Source organism: Galeopterus variegatus, unplaced genomic scaffold, assembly GCF_000696425.1.
Source record: "Galeopterus variegatus unplaced genomic scaffold, G_variegatus-3.0.2 Scaffold9425, whole genome shotgun sequence".
Classification (NCBI taxonomy): domain Eukaryota; kingdom Metazoa; phylum Chordata; class Mammalia; order Dermoptera; family Cynocephalidae; genus Galeopterus; species Galeopterus variegatus.
In genome coordinates this window covers 52,551-67,744 of record NW_007735536.1, presented here as the reverse complement: position 1 = coordinate 67,744, position 15,194 = coordinate 52,551, and the positions used below count along the sequence as shown (strand labels likewise).

The following is a 15,194-nucleotide window of genomic DNA, read 5'->3' as shown; positions in this document are numbered from 1 at the left end:
CTTTTATCATTATATAGTGTCCTTCTTTGTCTCTTTTATGGTTTTTGCTTTAAAGTCTATTTTATCTGATATAAGAATAGCTGCTCTAGCTCATTTTTCATGATATATCTTTTTCCATCCTTTCACTCTTAGTCTGTGTGTGTCTTTACACATCAGGTGAATCTCTTGAAGGCAGCATATTGTTGGGTTCATCTTTTTAATCCAGTCAGTCAGTGTCTTCTGAGTGGGGAATTTAATCTCTTTACATTTAGTGTTATTATTGAAAGATGCTGATTTACTCCTAGCATTTTACTGATTTTTGTTCAGATGTCTTAAGTACCTTTTGTTCCTTTATTTCTAATTTTTTGTTTGTCTTCTATATTTGTTGGTTTCTTGGGGTGATAGATAAACTATTGTTTTCTCTTTTGTTAGCATTGTTGTTTTGTGGGTAAGTATTGTTCTTTCTTGAATATTCATGGCACTGATGGTTGTTTTTGTGGTGTCAAACCCAGTACATCCTTGAGAATTTCTCTTAGGGCTGGTCATGTGGTAGTGAACTCCAACAGTTTTTGTTTGTCTGAGAAATATACTATTTGTCCTTCATTTTGGAAGGATAGCCTTGCTGAGTAAAGTATTCTTGGCTGGCAATTTTTGTCCTTTAGTGTTTTGAATATATCATCCCATTCTTTTCTGGCTTTTAGGGTGTCTGATGTTATTCTGATTGGGGCTCCCTTATAGGTGACTTGCTGCTTTTCTTTTGCAGCTTTTAAGATTCTCTCTGTGTCTTTGAGTTTTGCCAGTTTGATTATCACATGTCTTGGAGAGGACCTTTTTGGGTTGAATGTGTTTGGTGATCTTTGGGCTTCCTGAATCTGGGGATCTGTGACTTTCCCTGTACCTGGGAAGTTTTCTGCTATTGTTTCATTGATGAAGAATTACATAATTGTTTTGGATCAATAACAAGGATGATGCCAGATTGAGGTGAAACAGATATTTGCTAGGTAGATATTTTTGCAGAAGTATTTTTTTTTACTAAGGTTTTACTAAGCTTCTATGGAAGGTTGTGGCTTTGGAGAGTCCTATGTTATAGTTCTTGTTATCAGGTGTAAGTGCTTGAGAACTGTTCCCTTCATGCCCTTCCACTGCTCTTTTTGTCAGGGTTTCTTTTTGTTTCTTTTAAACACAAGTGATTCCATTTTGATTCTGACAACTTTCACAGGAGTCACAGACTGCATCCATGCTTCCTCCATCTGCACCAATACCAAATGATAAAGGTGGGCATCTCTTTCTCTCAGACTTTCCAGGTGGAACTACCTGGTGGCCCAGAGTTTTGTATTTGCCATTGAGGAGATCAACAGGGATGCCCGCCTGCTGCCCAACCTCACGCTGGGCTTCTCCATCTGGAGCTCTGGGGACTCTGTGCACGGAGCCCTCCGTGAGATGATGGGCTTTCTCACGGGGCAAGAGGAGCCGATTCCGAACTACACGTGTCAGCTCAGCATTCCCCGCGTTGCGCTGGTTGGAGACACTCGGTCAGTCTTGTCTGTTGCTATGGCCAGGCTTCTGGGGCTCTACAAATTTCCCCAGGTGAGTCATGGCAAAGTCTTTGTCCTTCACTAGCAATAATGAAGGTAAGAATGACAATGGACATGCTATTGAGATGCTGCTGCTATGAGGCCAGATTCCCAGCTAACGCTCTCCATGCCTGACACTATTCTCCTCACTATAACCTTGTTTTGAGAGTCCTATAATCCCTACTGCATTCATGAGGAGATGAGGTTTAGAGAAAAATCAGTGACAGATCCAAGCTCACCCAGCTGGGAGGTAGTGGAGCTGGGATTTGAATCCAGAAAATAGAGCTCATCCCACCAGTTTAACCTCCACCCTGATGGTGTTTCCAAAATTTCAGGCCCGCAGTGTCATTCCTACAATAGTAGTCATACCCAAAGGTCACCTTTACTTTTCAGCTCATATTTTTAACAAGTTAGTTGAGAGATAATTTGCTTACTATACAATTCACCCATTTAAAGTGAATGATGAAGTGACATTTAGTGTGTTCAAAGTTGTGCAACCATCACCACAATCAATTTAGGGACATTTTTATCACTGCACAAAGGTAGCTCCAAACCCATTAGCAGTCACTTCTCAACACATGCATCCTCTGGCACTCACTAATCTATGTTCTGTCTCTATGAGTTTACTTTTTCTGGACATTTCGTATAAATGGAAGCCTATGCTATGTGGTCTTTGTGACTGGTTTCCTTCACCAAGCATAATGTTTTTGAGATTCATCCACATTGTAGCATGGATCAGTGCTTCATTACTTTTCGTTTATGATTAATATACCATTGTATGCATAGATCACATTTAGCTTGTGCATTCATCTACTGACAAACATTTCAGCTGCTTTTTATTTATTTTTGAGAATTGCATTCATTAATAAGCAATAAATCTAGGCATAGTACTAAGCACTTCTACATACACCAATGAACTCATTTAGTTATCACATTTCTGAGGAGAGGTTAACTATGTAAGCAAGCTGCAGGACTTTCCCCCAGTTGTCTGACTCTACCTCCAGTGCTCTTCGCCAAACCACAGTTACTTGTGCAGTGTAAATAAATAAATAAATACAATAAGAGCCTTAGATTTCAAAACACTAGTGGTAAATAAGGTAACATTTGTAGAGCTCTTCTTAGAAAGTCAGAAGATTATTTGCTATTGAAATAATTTTTGTTTTCTCTTCATAATGTTTAAAATAGTAATAAATGTGAAATAGGGGGAAATACACTGAACTACTTTACTAGGACCCAAAGAATTATCAGTAAGTTATCACTTAGTATATATTATGGCATATCATTGTTTTCAAAAGCTCTTTGTACTGAAATAGGACACCGCTTGGAGCAAACCATTACTCTTCTCAAAAGTGAGGAGAATGACATCCAAAATATGGTCTCTGCACTGACTAAACTTTTCCTCCTTACCTGTGGGTGGAAGTAATAAACCCACTGTCTATTACTATATCAAGGGGGTAAAATGGCTGCCAAGAACTAGAACATCTCTTGGTAGTAGCAAGAGTTTTTAGGTTTGGAATGATTATCAGTTTCTGTGGAAACTATTAAAAGCCTCTCCTTTGGATGAAGACACTCTGAATGTCACTACTTGACTGTGACAGACAAAGGGAGTTGAATTAAGAACACTACTTTATACAATGGGCCAAAAATGTCACCTCCACTCCCAGAATATATACATACATATATGACTTAAAAATTCTCTCTACTTTCCATGATACTTGTAATTGGTATTTTAAATACATACATATATGAATACACACACACACATATTTGAAAACCACAAAGAAAATACTCATAATTCATTTTCTTTTGAGCCATTTCTAGCTCCTTTTGTTTGCACAGGTACCTGGTCAGAATCTCATCTTGTAATACTCTGGCATTCCATTCTTGAGAAAGTTGCCTCTGGATGTCATTTTGCTCTTCTACAAGCTAGAGATACACTTCATTAAGTTTTGGTCTCCATGGAAATAAAAAGCCTAAAAGCTTAATTAAGAGCAGAAACTTAAAAAGAAAAAAAAAAAAAACTGTTAAAGAACTAGCCTATTAAAGCACAAGGACCTTTATCTCACATGGATTACTCAAATTTTAATGGCAAACAATAGCTAAATTTTTCAGAGTAAAAACAGTTCTTAAAAAGAGGCATAGTATTGTGAAATAAAATTTCCTTACAAAACATTTAACTAGCATATATATTGTTACAAATCACATTTATTCTTTATGCCCCTTGTCCAATCTCTCCCATCCCCCTCTTTCTCCCCCCTCCCACCTCTGATAACCCTAGATTTCTTCTCTCTTTCTGAAAGAGTAACAGTTACTCTGTTGATTTGTTGTCTAGATGATCTGTCCAATGCTGAGAGGTGTGTTCAGGTCCCCCAATATTATCACAGAGCAGATGCTTCTTCTGTCACTCTGAAATGGGCTTTGTGAAGAGTGCAAAGAAAAACGGGCTTTTCTTTGGTCTCCGTTGATGACTCTCCTTGTGTCAATGCACTCCAGTGGCTGGCAGACCATCTGCGTGGAGGTTGTGGCATCTAGCTGCTTTTGTGGCAGCCATGGTTACATGTTGTGGGCCGCCTACATGGAGGTGATGCTTTTGGCTTGTTCTTTGGTGCTGGCGGTGTGCCTGGTTGTGGGAGGGGGGGGCGGTCCAGTCCCTGGCTCCATATCTCAGGTCCCTGGGCGGGCCCCAAGGTACTGGCTGTGTGTGTCAGCTGCTTTTTAAAAAAAAAAAAAAATTGGCATTGTGAACAGTGCTGCTATGAGTATTCATGCATAGGTTTTTGTGTATGTTTTTAATTATCTTGGGTGGAGGAATGAAATTGCTGGGTCAAAATGTTACTCTGTGTTAACTATTTGAGAAACTGCCACAGTGTTTTCTAAAGTGGCTGCACCATTATAGTTCCTACCAGCATTGTATGAAGATTCCAATTCAAATTCATCTATAAATTTGGGTGAATTCCTCTCTCCTTAAACTCCTTAAATTTGTAGTTTCCTGGCCTGCCAGTAGGGGGCTTTCTCTTTAACTGTGAAGCTGAGACTTCTTGTAAGTCATAGAACAGTTTGAAGAGACATTTTTGGGGAGGGCTTTGTGGGTATCTGTGCCACAAAGGAAGCCCAACCATTGCTTTTTCTGGTGGACTTGTCATATTTATTCTCAGGTGTGATACTCCAGGAATGGGCTTGATTGCACAAATAGTTTAGTTCTAACCCGATTAAAAAAGGGATGATTTTTGATTATTTATTTATCTTTTTAAGGAATGATTTTCATAGTATATCTGTAAATAACCATATTGTTGTTATAGGTGTTTTGAAACCCAAATGGTCAATACAGGCTGACTTGTCTAAAAATTCACTCTGATTACCTCAACTTGAATTCTTCATCAAATGCTTCTGTGCTGGAGATTTTTGTAGGAAGCTTTCTTTTTCTTTCCTTTTAAAGTCAAACACATTTAAAGGATTAGAAACTCTATTTCTTGAAAAGAACCCAAGAAACTCTTGTTTTTTTCATATAGGTAGGGTTGCCAGGAAAAACTCAGGACCCACAGTTAAATGTGGCTTTCAGATGAACCACAAATAATTTTTTAGTGCAAGTTTGTCCCTAATATTGCATGGACTATACATATAGTAAAATATGATTCGTTGTTTACCTGAAATTCAAATTTAACTGGATATCTTGATTTTATTTGCTAAGTGTGACAGCCTTACCTCCATGAGACTGAGTCAGCCTTATCTATCTGTATAAACTGATTTGACCAGAGCATGTTTACATTAAGACAATATAACTTTATGTAACTTATTTCATTGCTTCTCTCTGGCAGCAGGAGAATGTTCTTCACTCAGACATGAAGAACTGAAGATTTTTATCCATTAGAGACACTCAGAGACTGAGCAGCTTTATTCTACCTCAGCCATGGATCAAAAGGAAACATAGACACAAAACCCTGTTGGCAACATCATGAGTGGGTCTTATTTCTTGTGGGGCACAGGGAGTAGTCTCTTTATTGACAAATCAACAAACATGCAAAAATTGGCCAAACAGGTCGTTTTCTGTCGTTTCTCACCCACAGAGCACACATATTCATTGTATGCACTACAAAGATCACAAAATGGTCAGGCCACATGAGCACCACCCATAAAGAATAACCTATCAGCTCTGTGAAACCAGAACTAGAATCAGAACCCAGCCAGACCAAGACACAGAAACATGAAACACTGTATGGGGGGCCCCAAAATAAGGAACACTGAGAGGAACAAAGATAAAGTTCAGTTGCTTTTTGGGATTTGTTCCAGAAGCTGCAAAAGAAACATGTCTGGGCTTAACCAGCCAGTGAGAAGCACAGAGCAGGTGAGCCCACCTGGACATCTCGGTGGAACCTCCACAACTCTCAGAGCATTATTTCCAAAAACTATCATGCAGACTCTCCAACAATGAGGAAATAATCACATGACAGATTTATCTAGGGATGGCTAGTTAGCTCAGTTGGTTAGAGCACGATGTTATCACACCAAGGTCAAGGGTTTGGATCCCCAAACCGGCCAACTGCCAAAAAAAAAAAAGAAAAGATTTATCTAACTTGTGAATGAGGAAAGAGGAGGACGATTAATCTGGTTTATACTTGTTATCACACCAAGGTCAAGGGTTTGGATCCCCAAACCGGCCAACTGCCAAAAAAAAAAAAAAAAAAGAAAAGATTTATCTAACTTGTGAATGAGGAAAGAGGAGGACGATTAATCTGGTTTATACTTCACTATTTTTAAAAGTGTTATCTAGATTGTTCTATAGTGTGTTAGGACCCCCTACTCAAAAGTGCAGACAGAGAGTCATCATCAGCTGTGAGATTGTTGAAATGCAGATTCATGGGCCCCACCTTCTCAGTCAGTACCTGCACCTTAATGAAGTGCCACATTAACATTAAAGACACTTCAGGCTAGGCCATCTAACAGCAGCTGCTAATGTTTTTGTGTAAAGAACTGTTTGTGTCTGAGGCTCTGCTATAACTAGGGTGACCATTTGCCCAGGACTGAGGGTGTTCATAAGATGCAGGACTTTTAGGAATAAAACTGGGAAATTTAGTCAGGACAAGTTGATCACCCTCACACTGTCCTCACAATGCTTGCCTTTTCTCCTGTAAATCTGAAGATTAACCATGCCTGAGCTTCTGGTTTTCACCCCTTCTCCTCTTGTCCTGACCCCTTCTCACACAGGTCAGTTACACATCCACTCTGGCCAGCCTCAGTGACAAGACCCAATTTCCATCCTTCCTTCGGACCCTGGCCAGTGATGTTATGTTCTCCCACGCAGTTGCCCAGCTGGTGATCCACTTCCGCTGGTCCTGGGTGAACATTCTGGCACAGGATGATGACTTTGGGCAGCAGGGCAGCTCTCTGGTGACCCAGGAGTTAACCCAGGCTGGCATCTGCATCGAGTTCCACCTCTACATTCCCTTCAGACAGTCCTTGGAGAAGATCAATGCCATTGTCCAGAAGATGGAGAGCTGCACTGCTACTGTTGTTCTGGTTTTCCTGAGCAACTCGAATTTCCAGCTCGTTCTGCAGGGTTTGCTGGGCCGTGGTGTCTTTGGCAAGGTCTGGGCCAGTCAAAGCACTTTGCACACAGCGCTTGCTCTGACCATGCCAGGCATCTCCCAGGTCCTACAGAGCACATTCAGCCTTCTGCAGCACAGCATCCAGGTCCCCGGCTTTCCCGAGTTCCTTGCTCACCTGCACCCCACCTGGACCCCAGAAGACCCATTTATAGAAAGGTTCTGGGAGAGCACCTTTGGATGCACATGGCCACACAGGAACCTGGAATCAGCAGGGAACAGCACAGTGTCAGGGAAGGTTCAGTTCTGCTCAGGGAATGAGAGTCTGAGAGGCCAGGTGTATCCCTTCCAGGAAGTGAGTAAAGTGGACACAGCATACACAGCAGTCTACAGCATCGCGCATGCCCTGCAGGACCTAGTGGCCTGTGAGAATGGGGATGGGGAGTGTGCAGACACTTGGCACTTGCAGCCCTGGCAGGTGAGAAAAAAAAAATGTGTGCATTAGATAATTCAGGGAAGGGCAGAGAGTGGTTGGTTCACTCGAAGCTTTGGACATAGAACAGAGATAGCACTGAAGATCAGCAGAGAACTAGTAGTCCAGGGTCCACACTATCAGTGTGACCTCAGATGAGTTATGTCCATGCGCGGTTGCTTGATTTAGCAAACACAGTGCCTACTTAAATTTGAATTTCAGATAAGTGAATAGGTTTTCTAGTTTATGTTTTAAATTTTTGTTTTGGTAAACAATGAATAACATTTAGTATACGTGTGGGGCAGATTTTAATTTCAGATAAACAGCAAAGAATTCTTGGTATAAATATATACTAAATATTACATGGAATATAATTATAGTAAAAAGAGTCATTATTTTCTTTGAAATCAAAATTTACCTGAGATTTTTGTATTATAACTGGCAACCCTACTTCTACTATGTGCCAAGTGCTACTCTAAAGACCAAATATATATATGGTTGTAAACAGGATGGGCGGTGATGTTTGCTGACTTTTTAGAAGGTGGGGATGAGTAGGAGCCAGCTCTGGGAAGAGGTTGATGGCATTCAGCACATGCAAAAATCCTACTATGAAAATAAGTGAGAAAGGCCACACAGCTGAAACAGAGAAGTGCGGGAGACTTGGCTAAGGGACTGGGTGTCTAGGTGGGCAGGTGTCAGGCTGTGTAGGGCTTGCCAGTGTTTGGACTCCATTCAAAGTGTAATGAGAAGGCTGAAGATGGCAGTGCACAGCCAAACAGAGTCTCTGGAGCCAGGGCTTCCTTGTGACTTTTGTAGGTTCTTTCCCCATTGAAAAAATATGAAAAATTCCATTTTATGAGAACCTTGGCATAAAGGTGAATGTAATCAGGGATGGATTCATTATTTGATATTCACTATTACTTTATTAATTTTTTCTTCTGATCAGGTGACTGGATAAGGAAAATGTGGTATATATACACAATGGAATATTACTCTGCCATAAAAAAGAATGAAATACTGCCATTTGCTGCAACATGGGTGAACTCAGAGAAAATCATATTAAATGAAATAAGCCAGGCACAGAAAGAGAAATACCATATGTTCTCACTCATCAGTGGAAGCTAAAATAATAAACATATAAATAAAAGAAAGAAAGATATGACATTCACAATACATTGAACTTTCAAAAGGATGACTGAAGTCACTAGAAGCAGGAAGGGAGGGGGGAGAGAGGAATGGGGAAAGGGCCTCCCATAGCAATGACAGTGTATCTTATTGAATATAATAATTATTCTGATTTCAGCATCACATAGTGCACATGGATACTGATGTTCGACTCTGTACCCCATAGATATGTACATTCAACTATGTTATAATAAAAAAAAAGTTAAATAAAAAAATAAGTTAAAATTAGAACATTTTCATGAGACCCCCAAAATATCACTGGCCATGTGCCTCCTGTGCCTAATGGATAAGTCAGCCTTGCCTGGAGCATGAGCTGCTCATCAAAGTGGCCAATGTCTTGAGGCCTTTTGAACACCCTCAGGGACTGGCTCCAGCCGATCTATAATGTCACCCCTTTCTTCCCCAAGCTTCTTCTTTCCCTCAGGGATGTGAATTTCAAGACCCTTGATGGGAGAGAGATTATGTTTGATGCCAATGGAGATTTAGTTACAGAATTTGACATACTTTATGGGCAGAAGACCACCGAAGGCCTATTCCACTTTGTCCACATAGGAATAATTCATCCTGGAGCCTCTTCAAAGGATAGAATGACAGTCCACTTGATGAAGGAGGATCTCCAGGTGAGTTGCCGGGGCGTATGGATGACCCAGGGCCTGGTGTATTAGAGTCAGAGGGAAACTCAGAGGCTGATGGTCTGGGTCCTTATTTGATGCATGAGGTGGATGTGGTTTAAAATTGGGCCAATTGTAACTCAACTATGCTGTTTAGCTATGTAAGATCCTTAAATTGGGAGGAAAGGCATTTATTCACCATCAGAAATGAAAATATCAGAGGCACAGAAGTTGAATTAGAGTCTGCATCAGGAGTTTCCTCAAGTGTATTTTTGTCTTGTCTGTATTGAGGGATCTACTCAGCAAAGAGGTGAACAGTGTGTCTGGGAAGATAGCAATACACTTCTCCAAACATGTTGCCATAGAGCATCCCGGAGGTGAGCAAAGCAGGTGTTCTCATTTGATTTATTAACGTTAGTTGCTGTATTGGGAAAAGAGTGTCTAGATGTCCACTCTTGTGCACAGAAAAACCCTGGCTCTCTGGACAACGTTAAGTGGTTATTTAATTCCCTCCACTGCAACTCATCTTCCTTCATTCTTGGCGGCACCTCCAGTAAGTGTTGTCTTAAGGTTTTCCACGTGAGAGTCAGACTCCCATCTCTGGATCCCTCAAACCCAAGAGACACAGGCTAAATGTTCAGAGGATTCTTTTGATGTCCCTTTCAATTGACTTGAGCTGGGGAATGCCCTTTGCTCCCTTCTGAGGGTAGAAGAAACCTACCTTTTCACACGTCTCTCAAAGGCATTGTCACCCCATCCTCCCTTTCCATAACTCTTGCCTGGATGTGATAGGTGGGATGAGGGATGCAGAACCATCTCTTTGTAGGACCTGTGTAGATGAGAGGATAACTGGATGTACAGTGCAAGGTTGTGTGTGCATGTATGTGTGTGTGCGTGCGTGTGTAGGCTTAGCACCTACATAACTTGGTGAAGGATTCTCAAAGACAGTGGAAAGGTGCCATTTCACATTGTGTTACTAAGCTTTTCCACCATCAGCCAGAAGAGTCAGGTGGAGCTGCTGTTGAAGGTTTACCTTGTTTCTACATTCATGGGTGCCTCTCCAGTCTGGCTTCCTTGATGTAACTGAGATGATATTTCCCCTGAGTGGAGCCTTGTCTTGTCCATGGGATGAGTCTTAACTGAGTCAAGCCTTGACTGCTTCTCTGGGCTGATTTAGTACAGGACCTGTGCCCTGTGTTCCTGGGCTGGCCACTAATAACACTCCTGCTCCTCTGTCCTCAGGTCCCCAGCTCTGTCTGCAGCAGGAGTTGTGCTCCAGGATTCAGCCAGATCCCCCAACAAGGATTCCCCCACTGTTGTTTTGAGTGCAGTTTCTGCCCGGAAGGACAGTTTGCAGACCAAATAGGTGAGAGCTTCTGGAGTCTGAATTTTGAGGGGCCATTAAGGCACCTCTGTCCTCTCAAATTTTCAATCCATTGAGTTGTTGCACAATCTCTACCTTCTGTGAACTTTGGACATGGCAATACTGGCCAGGAAGCAACTCTGAAAATTATTTTTAGGTAAACATTCTATTGAACTCTATCCCACAGACAAATGTATGAATCATAATTCTGCAGCTCAGTAAATTCTCATCTAGGGAGCCCTTAATGTCTTTGCACCCTGATCAAGAGACAGAGCAGAACCTGTCCCCAGAAGCCCCTTGTGTTCTTTCCAGTCATTGCCCCTTCTGAGAACTGCAATTCTAACTACCATTGGCCTCAATTGGTTTTAGCTGAATTTAACCTCCCGTAAGTGGAATTACACGACGACTGTTCTCACGCGCCTCTCTTTTTCCTCCACGTTGTGTTTGTGGGATTCATTACAGTGACCATGTGTACTCGTAGCTCTCTCATCCTCATGCTTGGTAGGATCCCACTGTGTGAAGTGACATGACTTCTTTATCCATTCAACAGGGATGTTGGATGGGAGAAGTTCCTGATCATGAGCTATTATGAGTAGTGTTGCTGTGTCCTTTGGGGACAGATGGTTGAATTTCTATTGGGTGTAGCACTGATGGGGCACAGGTAATCTTTCTGGGGCATTACTCTCTCTACCTCATCCTCAGCAGCCATTGGGTGTCGGGTCTTTTCATTTCTCACCCATTATGGTTCAGAGCAGTAATTTTAAATAATCTTCAAAGGAAGGATGGCAGAATTGGTAAAAACTGTTGTATTGGTTTGCTAGGGCTGCCATAACAAAATAGCACAGACTGGGTGGCTTAAGCAGTATAAATTTGTTTTCTCACAGTTCTGGAGGCTAGAAGTATAAGATTATGGTGATGGCAGGTTTGGGGTTTTTTGAGGCCTCCCTCCTTGGGCTGCAGATGGCCACCTTCTTGCTGTGTCTGCCCATGTCTTTCCTCTGTGTTAATCTGTGACCTGATTTCCTCCTCTTATAAGGACATCAGTCATATCGGGTTAGGGCCCACCCTAATAAACTTATTTAACCTTAATTATTTCATCTCCAATTTACCTATCTTCAAGTACAGTACGGTCACATTTTGAGGTACTGGGGTTTAGGATTTCAACATATAAATTCTAGGGGAACACAACTCAGCCCATAACAATTGCTAATGAGAACAGTTCCTGCTACTTATGTAGAAAACTATTAACCATAAACTACATAAAAACATTTTTATGCTGTGGGCGCATTTCTTTGTGACTCAGGCTTTCACGTGGCTTACCCCAGCACTGGTAACTAAGAATAATTCACAAGTACGTTAATAGGTGTGTAATGCTCATAAGAGCCCTTGGCCCATAGGGAGCTTCTCTCCACATAGCTGGTGTTACTATTAAGTTGTAGATGTGAGGTCTGCGTGTCTCCCACAGACATGAAGAGATGTCTTCTGTGCCCTGAGGAGCAGTACTCAAGCCCCACCAGAGACCACTGCCTGCCTAGGATGGAGACCTTCTTGGCCTTTGACGAGCCCCTGGGACTCACCCTAGCCTCCATGGCACTCATACTGGCTGGCCTGGTGCTGCTGGTCTTTGGGGTGTTTCTGAAGCACCGGGACACACCTGTGGTCAGGGCCAACAACAGAGCTCTCAGCTACATCCTTCTTGCCTCACTGACCCTCTGTGCCCTTTGTCCTTTGCTCTTCCTTGGTCGTCCCACTGCTGCCACCTGCCTTCTCCGCCAAACTACCTTTGCTGTCATGTTCACTATGGCTATCTCCTCCATCCTGGCCAAGACCATCACTGTGGTCCTGGCCTTCAGGGTCACCAGGCCAGGAGACAGGGTCTGGGTGTGCCTGCGACCTGGTGCCTCCACCTTGGTGGTTCTTGTTGCCTCCTTCATACAGATTGTTCTCTGTGGGGTCTGGCTGGGCATCTCCCCCCCATTCCCAGACAGGGATATATCCTCCAAGCCCCACCACATTGTCATCTATTGCCAGGAAGGCTCTGGCGTTGCTTTCTACTGCATGCTGGGCTACCTGAGCATTCTGGCTGTGGGCACTTTCTCCGTGGCCTTCCTGGCCAGGGGTCTGCCTAATGCCTTCAATGAGACCAAGTTCATCACCTTCAGCATGCTGCTATTCTGCAGTGTCTGGACGGCCTTTCTGCCCCTGTACCACAGTGCACGGGGCAAGTCCACCGTGGCTGTAGAGATCTTCTCTATCTTGGCCTCCACTGCAGGGCTGCTGGGTGGCATCTTTGTCCCCAAGTGTTATATCATCCTGCTGAAGCCTGAGCAGAACACCCTGGTCAGGTTAAGGAGAGGACACCAGGCTCAGCTGGAAAGGCAGAGCAAGGAATATCCGAGAGGACGTCTCCCCAGACCTCAGCCACAAACGCTCATACTGGCTGGCCTGGTGCTGCTGGTCTTTGGGGTGTTTCTGAAGCACCGGGACACACCCGTGGTCAGGGCCAACAACAGAGCTCTCAGCTACATCCTTCTCACCTCATTGACCCTCTGTGCCCTTTGTCCTTTGCTCTTCCTCAGTCGTCCCACTGCTGCCACCTGCCTTCTCCGCCAAACTACCTTTGCTGTCGTGTTCACTGTGGCTATCTCCTCCATCCTGGCCAAGACCCTCACAGTCGTCCTGGCCTTCAGGGTCACCAGGCCAGGAGACAGGGTCCGGGTGTGCCTGCGACCTGGTGCCTCCACCTTGGTGGTTCTTGTTGCCTCCTTCATACAGATTGTTCTCTGTGGGGTCTGGCTGGGCATCTCCCCCCCATTCCCAGACAGGGACATGTCCTCCAAGTCCCACCACATTGTCATCTATTGCCAGGAAGGCTCTGGCATTGCCTTCTACTGCATGCTGGGCTACCTGAGCATTCTGGCTGTGGGCACTTTCTCCGTGGCCTTCCTGGCCAGGGGTCTGCCTGATGCCTTCAATGAGACCAAGTTCGTCACCTTCAGCATGCTGCTATTCTGCAGTGTCTGGACAGCCTTTCTGCCCCTGTACCACAGTGCACGGGGCAAGTCCACCGTGGCTGTAGAGATCTTCTCTATCTTGGCCTCCACTGCAGGGCTGCTGGGTGGCATCTTTGTCCCCAAGTGTTATATCATCCTGCTGAAGCCTGAGCAGAACACCCTGGTCAGGTTAAGGAGAGGACACCAGGCTCAGCTGGAAAGGCAGAGCAAGGAATGTCAGAGAGGACGTCTCCCCAGACCTCAGCCACAAGCCTCATGAACCAGGTCTTGCTGAAGACATCAGGGCCATATGATTTGGGTTCATTGTTTCTTTGAGGATTAAGAGAGAATTAAAAGACAGATAAAGAGATGGGAAAAGCACATAGAGCAAAATGCTAACGACTGTTGGTCAAGATGGTGGACATATGAATGGTCACTGACTACTTTCTTTGGATGTATAGCTGAAAATTTTCAGAATTAAAAAAGTTTAAAAAGGTTGATGAGGTGTTGGTGAGGATGTGGAAAAATCGGAGCTTTCATCCATTGCTGGAGGCAGTGGAAAAAGGAAAATAGTCTGGTGATGAACTTAGAGAAAATAATGTTAAGTGAAGTAAGCCAGGCACAGAAAGGGAAATACTGCATGTTATCGCTTATACGTGGGAGCTAATAAATAAATAAACAAACAAATAAATAGAAAAAGACACAACAATCACAATAATTCCTTGAACTTGTTAAAAGAACAGATATGACATTGATGGGTGGGAAAGGGGGAGGGGGTAAGGGAGGAATTGATAAAGGGCCATGAAAATCAACTACATCGTATAATGATAAATAAAACAAAAAATAAAGTTGAAAGGTTAACATATGCATCATGATATAAAGCAGTATTATTTTCACATGATTCTGCTTCAACCTTCCCAATAAAACAAAGGAACTGTGAAAAAAAAAATGACAGGAATCACCAAGAGAAAAATACAAAAATGTCTGAAAAGTTAACTAACAGAAAGGGGATCTAGAGTGGTCAAAGAACTCACGGAAACACATTCAACTTCTTAAGAAATGAAAGCCATGCTGATTAATGCCACAATGAGACTCATAATGATGGACAAAAAGCCCTTAAAAATATAAAAGCCATTAGAATGGCTTCAGTCATATATCCATCCCTCGTTGACTGTCAGTCGGTTACTCTTTTTGCTACCATTATCACTAATTATCATTACCATCACCATCACCATCATCATTATCATCACTACCATTATCATCCCTATTAACGTCATCATCACCACCATCATCACCATCATCACCACCATCATTAGTCACCAATATCATCGTCACTATCATCACCACTGTCACCACCGTTATTATCAAACTCACAGTTTCGTCATCACCACCATAATCATCACCACCACCATCAATACTATCACCACCATCCTTATGGTTACCATCATCGTTATCATCACCACAGTTATCATCACCA

The 15,194-nt window shown here is 42.9% G+C and overlaps 1 protein-coding gene across 1 annotated transcript; it reads left to right on the top strand.

The window, feature by feature from the left end:
• Positions 1-1,283: 1,283 nt before the first annotated feature.
• Positions 1,284-13,997, top strand: LOC103609286 (vomeronasal type-2 receptor 26-like; the record flags this gene model as incomplete). The annotated part of the gene is made up of 5 exons (XM_008593634.1): positions 1,284-1,566; positions 6,756-7,571; positions 9,158-9,370; positions 10,604-10,727; positions 12,190-13,997. Coding segments are annotated over 5 exons (3,244 nt in total), but the record flags the coding sequence as incomplete, so codon positions are not given.
• Positions 13,998-15,194: the final 1,197 nt, after the last annotated feature.